We start from the raw sequence: 8,623 nt of genomic DNA, 5'->3' as shown, positions 1-8,623 counted from the left end.
AAAAAAAAAAAAAAAAAAAAAAAAAAAAAAAAAAAAAAAAAAGCGCAAACCCTTTTCTGCAGCAATGCACTTTAACTGGTCAGACAAGTACAGCTGTGGCTGTCTTGGGACACAGCTGTATAGGCAGGCAGCTCCTGGGCAGCCACAGCTCAGGGGGAACAACATTGCTAGACCCTTGGGCATGGCAGCTCTACCTCCGGCAGCCCCCGGGCTGGCATAGCCCCCATGCTGCCCAGAGCAGCCCCGCTGTGCCCAAGCACTGATGGGGCTGGTGGCTGTCAGGGGACTTTGTAATCTGTCAAGAGAAACCCACCCTTGCCTGTCAAGAAGATTTAAACCCCGTTTTTTAGCAGGTCAGAAGTTGCACCCAGTTACAACCCAGCTGGCAGCCCAGGGCTGAGCTAAGCTGAACAGCAAAGCCAGGAGAAAGCTGTTACTGGGGTTGTGGGGTTTTTCCATAACATGGATATGGAACCCTTGTCAGTTCAGTATTTTTTTTTCTTTTTTAATCCAAGTTTGTGTGTCCTACATTGATTCTGTTCTGAGCTGGTTTGCAGAGTAACCATTTGTAACAGAAATTGTGCTGTCACCTTCAACTAGTGACCTATAAATCAAACCTTTTTAGGACAAGTGTCCTAACACTCAAGACTTACTTTTCACAGTTAAGAAATTTCCTGCTGTACTAATTATTCTTTTTTTATTATTTTATTTTATTTTTGGTTGCAGTCCTTATTTCAAGAAAAAAAGTCTGTGTTCAGACTAGTCTGGAGTAGGCTGAAGAGTGAGCCTGCTGTAACTTGTGGACATCAGACTGTTCTTCAGTGATTTTCCAAGCTGTTCCCAAACTGGTCCTCCATGACTGCTTCCCTATTCCCCTTCCAGCAGGCACTGGCCGACAGAAGCTCCATGGCCATTGGGTCCAGGGACAGCCAGCACTGCTGGAGGGGGGTGGGCAGGGGTGGCAGGGGAACCAGAGTTGGGAAAAGGGGAAATAAAACCAAGGTAGAGGGGACTGTACAATTGCATTGAAAGCAATTTAGCAAAAAGCGCTCTCATCAGACAGCTTTAAGAACAATGTGAATGAATACTTAGCAACTTGGGTAGGAATCTTGGAAAATTCTATAAATGTATACTTGAAATTCTGTTTGTATTTAAAAAAAAATTGCATTTTCTTCTTTCTTTTAACACTGTGTAAAAGAACATTATGCATGTGAGTGGTTTGAGAATTAAATGGTTTAATACTCAAATCCTTGTCTGTGTCTTATAGCTGACTGGTCCTGACCCATGGATTTTCCATGCCATGAGAGGAGGTCCTGGTCCCGGCTGTGGGCAGCTCCACACTGTCCTAAGCTGAGCAGCTTGGGAGAGGTTGCACAGTGCCAGGCTGTTGTTCCTGGCAACTCAGATGGCTTCTGTCATTTTTGGATGAGCTTTGTCTCACCTCTTCAGCAGGCTCAGCCCTTTTCAGTTGTTCCAGGAGGAACAAGCCTTGTGCTCTTGCTGCAGGCCAAGTTTTGGATGTTTTCCTTGCTGCCTATGGCAGGGGAAGCATTTTGTTTCAGTGCCATGCTAGGGAGACCCAGGTACTGCCTCAGCCCTCTTCTCTCACTAGCGTGCACCTCCACAGCCTGGAGCACAACTGAAAAAGGCAGAGATTACAGGGGGTTGTGTGTCCCTCAGTGATGTTCACAGGTAGAAGATGGGATCCAGCAAGAAAAGCCACAGTGGTAAATGCCAGAGGAGGGCAGGGAGAGGAAAAGCTGCTTTCTGAACTCTTCGTTATTTTCAAAATGCTTCTCCTTTTCTCCCAGGGTCCCAGCCCTGTGTTACATTCACAGCTTCTTTCCAAGGTACTGTTCCAGGGGAGCATGTCAGCCCCTAAAGCTCTAAGGTTTGCCATAGCCCGTGGGACAATGGAATAGGTGGCTCTCCATGTCCCAATCATATACCACTTCCACACAAGCTCTAACTTTCCTATTAGGAAAAGAAGAGAGTCAAACCCCTGATAGCTTCCAAAACTAGAGACCCAGTGACCTAAGATCTGACCTATCCAAGTTAACTCTCTCACTGCTTGGCTGCTCTGGCAATTCCTGCCAAGGTAAGTCTTTACAAAGATGGATATTTTGCTGGTCCTACAAAATCCAGAGTAAATGGCCCACTGGGGAGCGCAACCCACTGTCTGCACGCACCACTTCCATCACCTACAGAGGACAGGAACTGTGTTTTCACTGCCTGATTGGTTTGAAACAACTGTCTAAAATGGAGAAGTCTTCGAAATCTTCTGCATCTTCAGGACAGCCCTGCCAAAGGTCCTACAGCAGTACAGCCACCCTGAGAAGACTAGAGGTCTGATCACATGTGGCCTGGCAGCAGGACATCTCAGCTCCAGAAGTACATTTCACCTGCAAGTTTATTTTTAACAAAGCTACAGGTACTGGTTACCTCACCTGGGCACTGTCATGGTTCATGGGCACCACTGCAATAGTAACTGTTAGTTGAAGTCTTAATATTAAAAAAGAGTTTCAAAGCCTTCGCTATGCAAGACTGTCACTAGTGACTCTTAGTACCTGGGCACACAGGATATACCAGAGCTGCTGGCAAGCAGGGCACAGCTGTTTGGCAGCTCCTCCACCCACATGGAGCTGCAGAAGGGTGTTCGTGGCCCAGCCAGCGCAAGCCTTATGGCTGCTGCTGTTCCACTGACCTCTCCGATGTGGGGCCCCTTTTGTTGGAAAAGAAGAATTTAAGTAAGTCTAGGAAGTGGCTTACTGTAAACCGTGCATTCAGAGAGCAGTCTGTTACATACAGATCTATAGGTTTTAATGAACCAAGCGATCAGAGTTACAGCTTGAGGCCTGAAAGGGAGGAAGGTTGGGCACAGGAAGGACAGCAGTGCTGGACTTAGGTGCCATGAAAATACTGGTGCCAGATGAAATTCAGCTTTCCTTGCCATGGAGGACAGGTGAGGTGAGGTGACCTATGAGCCCCCTCACCCAACATGGCAGGGAGGAGCAGGGACAGCCCAACTGGACACAGTCCCTCCCTGCAGCTGGCACCAAGTAGCAAGACCAACCACCCCAGGAGCAGCCCATGCTTTGTGGCAATACCCCACCTCCCATTTTCCTGAGGCAGAGGAGGGAGAAGCAAGGCCCTACCAGCCCCTTTAGGAGCAAGGATCAGCTATCCTGCCCATGAAGATGATGGTGTTGAGGGCAGCTTCCCGGATGAAAAGCAGGAAGGGCCTGTTGGCGTTGAAGATTTTTCTGTTCATAGGGAAAGAACGGCCAGAGATGGTAACAGCTGTAGCAGCTGATGCCTCACTGCCTTCTTCATTCACCTGCCAACCAAGAGAGAAGATGGGATTAAAATACAGGCATTATGCAGCATGGAGAGGGCTCACCCTCCTCTTCCACAAAAAGCAGGGGCCAACCTCCCTCCAAAGCCCCAGATGGGTGAGGAAGTGAACAGTGTAGGTTCAGAGCTATTTTTTTTCCTTTAACATTTCATGTTTTTAAAAAGCAAGAGGAAGACACACCGGCACAAAACAAGGCTCACCTCAAGGAAGGCTTTGTGGAAAGCCTCAGAAACGTACAGATCTGTGCGGCCCTCTGCGATGATACCTGAAATACAAAAATATACAAAGGTAAAACTCTGAGTTTAGAGGCAGCTCAAGAAAGAACACATTCCCATCCTTCATGGCCTGGAATCAGGCAGACGAGACAGCATGGCTGCCCTAAAACAAAAACCTCCATGTGCAACTGACTGCTAAACTGCCATATCCTCAGTGCAGAGCAGGGCTGAGTGTCCATGGTGGGACTTTACCAGAGTCCATCACTGACTGCAGCAACATATAAATGCTTTCATGTTCTTGTTCCTCATGTGCTGCTGCACCTACTGCCCTGCCATCTAGGGAAGAATGGCTGCCCCTCACCTCTACTCTGCACTGCCCTATCTCCACATCTCACCTGGGAGTCTAGCATTTTCCGGACTGAAGAGATCTTCCAGCCCCATTTTCCTTAGCTTTTCCTTGACACTGAAGCTGTCCTCAACGCGGAAGCGAGGGAGGTAGACAAAGAGAGACACCTCCTTCATGGAGTCTATCCAGCCCTGCAGCTTCTCCGACGTCAGGTCTCGCTCCACCTCCTCCAATGGTGTCCCAGCACTGGGCAGGACCAGCACCATTGTGATATCGTCCCCTTTGTAAGGCAGCTCCAGCACCTGGACTTTGTCCTGGGGGATGAATGTATAGTGGAATTTGGACTCCTGGTACATAGTTGGGACTTTGCAGGTCTCACCACTGGCTTTATGAAATGTATCCAGTTTTGTGTTTGGAGCTGGGAACTGCAATTTCCAGTGCCCCTAAAAAGGAGAGGGGGAAAACAAACATGAGCACCATGTCTCCTCCAGGGAAGTGTGCTGCTCTTCCAGTTTTTTAGCTGTACCTTAAAATAAATGGTGTTGACTAGGACCAAGACAGTGAGATCATCAATACCACTTTCTGGGATCACTTCTGTAATGCGCTTCTCTGTCTTATTAGCCACCCACTCATTAATAATCTGCCTGGAAAGTTCTGGCTTCTCCTAGAAGAAGAGACCAAAAAAAGGTTAAACCAAGGGTTTTAAACACCTCTGTACCCCTCCTGCAGGAGACAGGTTCACAGGGTATGTGCTGGGGGAGAACAATGAAGTTTAGGTATGACAAGCGGGGATGTGGCTGTGGTTAAGGTGAGATGAAGCGAGAGGAGCTGCATCCCAGATTTCCTACTGCCTTCACCCATGTTCCACACACCCACAGCAGAGGACTTCCTCTGGGCAAAAAACAGGGATACAGCTAAAGCAGGAGGACTGGAGGTGGGGGGTGGAACCAAACAAAACAGCAAAATTTGAGTAGTTCAAACTCACTTTGAAGTTCAAGGGCCAGAGTTTTGCTCCATAAACGATTTCACTGATGTTCTGGTAAGTCTCATTAAACACCAAAGATTTCTCCCCGAAGAGGCGGTTGGCCGATACCAGCTCTGAGGATTTGTTGGCTTTCTTGTAAAGGCGGCAGTTCAGCTTGGCAAAGAAGAAGTGGATCTGATCTGATGTCTTCTCTGAAATGGTGTCAAATTGAAAAACCTGGACAAGCCAAACAGCAACAAGGAATCCATGAGGAGGCTCTTGTGCTCCTGGGCCCCAGAGCAAGTGGTGGTGCAGCCTTTGCCTCAACAGCAAGAAATCTGCAGGCCCTCAGAGCTTCACCTTCCATGTGTAATTGGGAACCCTAATCTATGGAAAATCAACACATCACCAGCCCAAGACCTCCTTTGGAGAGTCTAAATGGAGGATTAAAGTCTGCACAGTCTGCAGCACAGAGGTGCTGCTCCTCTTTCCAACACCAGTTTTCTTGCTCTCTATACTCTGCCTTTGACTGGCGCCAGCTTCCCCTTTAAGTGCTGTTAAAATTAACACAGTGTTCATAACTCCCTACCACACCCCAGAGATGAGCATTGCACCAACAGGGCCTAGAAGCAGCTCTTGGGTTATACCAGGTCATGGGAGGACTCATATGTGCTAAACCTTCTTGTGACAATGCTAAAGGCTGCTCCTTCCCAGGAGGAATTCTCATGGCCTGTTGAGTACTTCTGGTACATCTTAGCAATCATTTTGAGGGTAGATTTTTGCAGCACAGGGAATTTTTTATCTGTTCCCAGCTGTCAGCTGGAAGGACAAATATGATTTGTCCACTGCCATCCAACCTCAGGGCTTTAAGGCACAGAAAATCCCATAACATATTGTTCTTTATGAACCTCCAAGATCTTCAGCACTGTTTCTTGTGAGGCAAAGGTGGTGTTAGCAGCCCTTTCATCGGAAAAAGGGGGATTAGGAGTGCAGGTGTGGGTGGCTCAGTGGGAGAAGGGTCCCCTTCCAGTGGGAAGGCCTGCCCAGAAGCGAACACACAAGTGAAGATTTTGGAATGTGGTTATAGCTGCTCCACTTAGGCTGTGTGGATAACGGCAGGAGACCCCCCAACATTATTTTTTCCAGAGAAAGGATCTGTAAGGAAAGCAACAGAGGGGACAAGCAGAGCAGTTTGATTCACACCTCCTCATTGCAGGGAAAAAGGCTCCTCTGGACTGAGGTCTCCCATTGGAGAAAAAGGTACAGGCAGCATCAAACCCCACATAGCAGGGGAGTTGTCAGGTAAGTGGGTCTGACCTTGAGAAGGGTGCTGGGACAGCCAGGGAGTTAAATTAGTCCCATGGAAGAGCCAGAATTCAGAATTACCTCTTTGTCTGGGATCAGAACTATCCCCTGAGTGAGTATAGGGGCCACAGGCGGAAGGGGAGGCTCCCTGTATACAGCCTCCTCTGCCCTGGAAGTCAGGTGGGCTGCAGGGTCTCCCATGTGTCTGATTTTTGTCCCAAGGAAGAGAGAGAAGGAACGTGAAAAAGTCTCTCCCAATAGGACTTGATATCATGGCTTTTCCTGCTTTTTACATAAGGAAAAGCTTAGCTCAATCTGCAAGAAGCAAACTGTTCCCATTCCCTTCCCTCACCCTCCAAGTGGGCTTCCTTTCCTCCAGATGAAAACTAACCTCTCAAACCAAGGAATGCGGGATCCAAACAGGGAGTAAGGGGAGAGAGCTGGGATCTAAGCAAATCCAGAGATGAGGTTTGGAGCCACCTGGGATAGTGGAAAGTGTCCCTGCCCATGGCAGGGAGTAGAACGAGATGAGTTTTAAGGTCCTTCCAACTTGGGATTTCCTTCCCAAGGCAAGGAGCTGTCCTGACCCTGAGAGCAGCCATCAGCCATGATCACCTTTCCTGTCTTTCAGATCTGCTACAGGAAAAGGCTGAGGAATCTCCACCAACCTCCATGAGCTGCTGGAGGGTGCTGCCACAGGCTCCGAGCTTGGTCATGGCGAAGGCTGTGGAAATGCTGAGGGGTGACATGAAGATGTTTTCCCCATTGTCCTTGGAGTCAGCCAGGTACTTGTAGAAGATGACAGCAAACCGAGAGTTGGCTTTTGACAGCTCCCAGACCCGGGGGTTGGTGGACTCCGGGAGCTTGTCCTTTGCTGGGTCTTGTCCTTCACCCTCCTGGGGCTTCTTTTCGGGGTTGCGATAGATGCAGATGGGGTTCACTGGGATGTCGCGTGGCTTTGCCGTGCAGATGTCTTCCACGGTGTAGTGCTCAGGGGCAGCCAGCCCCCAGACGCTGAGCAGACACACCACAAAGAGATGCATTGTCCTGGAACCAGAGAGAGAGCTTAGACATGCTGCCTGTCCATGAAACTCATGCTGCCGCCCACAGCCCATGGACCCGTTCCAGCCAACACCACAGTAATAGGAGCCCCACAGTCCTCTCCAATCATCCTTTTGCCCTGGACCTGCAGGATAAACAAGGACACACAGACAGCAGGAGGACAAGCCTGGCTGTGAGCACACAATGCTTTTAGAAGCAATACACTGAAACCAGTGTTTTCCCAGTGACCTGGGGGCCCTCTTTTTTAAGCAGCAGGCTCAGCCCTGACAAGTTTATACCAAAATGGATGATTTGAACTTTTGAGTCCTCCCCATTGACCAGTGAGGTGGTGTGTTAGTTTAACACAATCTGGACTTTAGTGGGGGGCAGAGGAAGCCACGGAGGCTGCTTCTGAGAGAGAAGCTCCTCGAAACTTCCACTGTTTTGAGGAGCAGAGCCAATCCCTGAAAGCTCTGATGATGGACATATTGGCTGGCCCAATTAGAGAAGTTGGTAACACCTCTGTGATGTTGGTAACGCCTCTTAATATTTAAGAAAGGAAAAACCATGGGAAGCTCTTTCTTCTCCTGAGGGGTGGTGAGGTGGTCACCAGGGCCCATCCCAGCGGGGGCCACCCAGGGCCACACGGCCAGGGCCCTCCCAAGGCCAGAACCGTGTGGCCAGGGCCCTCCCATAGCTGGGGCCACTTGTGTGGTGCTGGCGGGGACCACGTGGCCAGCAACGAAAACAAGGCAAAAAATTCCCTGACACAGAACACAAATGAGATCAGCCTTTTCAATGCAGCGAAGCTCTATAAGAACTTTTCAATTAATAGAACTTGAGAACAGCAATACCTATGGACAACAATTTTCTTCTGAGTCAAAGAAGAGGAAGAAGTGAGGATACATGAGGAGAACCAACATGGCGGCACTGAGGTCAGTGAAAAGAAGGAGAGGGAGGAGGTGCTCCGGGTGTCAGAGCTGAGATTTTTCCACAAGCCATGGTGAGGACTATAATACAACAAACTATTTCCCTGTAATTCATGAGGTGCACGGGGGGATGCAGAGATCCACTTGCAGCTCGTGAGAAAGAGTGCCCATGCTGGAGCAAGTGGATGCTGAAAAGCTGTAATCTAGTGAAAAACTCGAACAGAGAGAGAGGACCCTTGCTTCCAGAGATAGAGAACTCTTGCTTCCAAATTAGAACAGCTTATTCTTAAAAGACTAAGCCCCATGAACTAAAATGACCCATGCTAGGTAGTTGCAGGAAGACTGCTTGGCCTGTGGGAGGGACTCACGTTAAAGCAGGTCAGGCGGGACTGCTATTTCGTGAAAATTAGAACCACACTAGAGAAACTCACAGAGAACTGTCTCCTGTGGGAAGGACCCCAACGGAAC

General features: G+C 48.9%; 1 protein-coding gene across 1 annotated transcript in view; it reads right to left on the bottom strand.

Moving 5' to 3' along the window:
* Positions 1-2,803: 2,803 nt before the first annotated feature.
* The window catches only part of RC3H1 (ring finger and CCCH-type domains 1), a 75,064-nt gene continuing 69,244 nt past the window's right edge, over positions 2,804-8,623 (bottom strand). The window contains exons 20-25 of the mRNA XM_042033905.1: positions 6,854-7,232; positions 4,902-5,117; positions 4,443-4,580; positions 3,966-4,359; positions 3,556-3,620; positions 2,804-3,337 (exon numbers count right to left, since the gene is read on the bottom strand). Coding sequence (XP_041889839.1) covers positions 3,164-3,337; positions 3,556-3,620; positions 3,966-4,359; positions 4,443-4,580; positions 4,902-5,117; positions 6,854-7,232 — 1,366 coding nt within the window. The 3' untranslated portion in view covers positions 2,804-3,163. The remainder of the gene's footprint in view (positions 3,338-3,555; positions 3,621-3,965; positions 4,360-4,442; positions 4,581-4,901; positions 5,118-6,853; positions 7,233-8,623) is intronic.

This window comes from Corvus kubaryi, unplaced genomic scaffold (assembly GCF_017639235.1).
Source record: "Corvus kubaryi isolate FWS band 111438036 unplaced genomic scaffold, C.kubaryi_AGA036_p1.0 37361, whole genome shotgun sequence".
NCBI lineage: Eukaryota > Metazoa > Chordata > Aves > Passeriformes > Corvidae > Corvus > Corvus kubaryi.
Note: the sequence above shows the minus strand (reverse complement) of the source record. Positions and strands in the feature narration are given on the sequence as shown.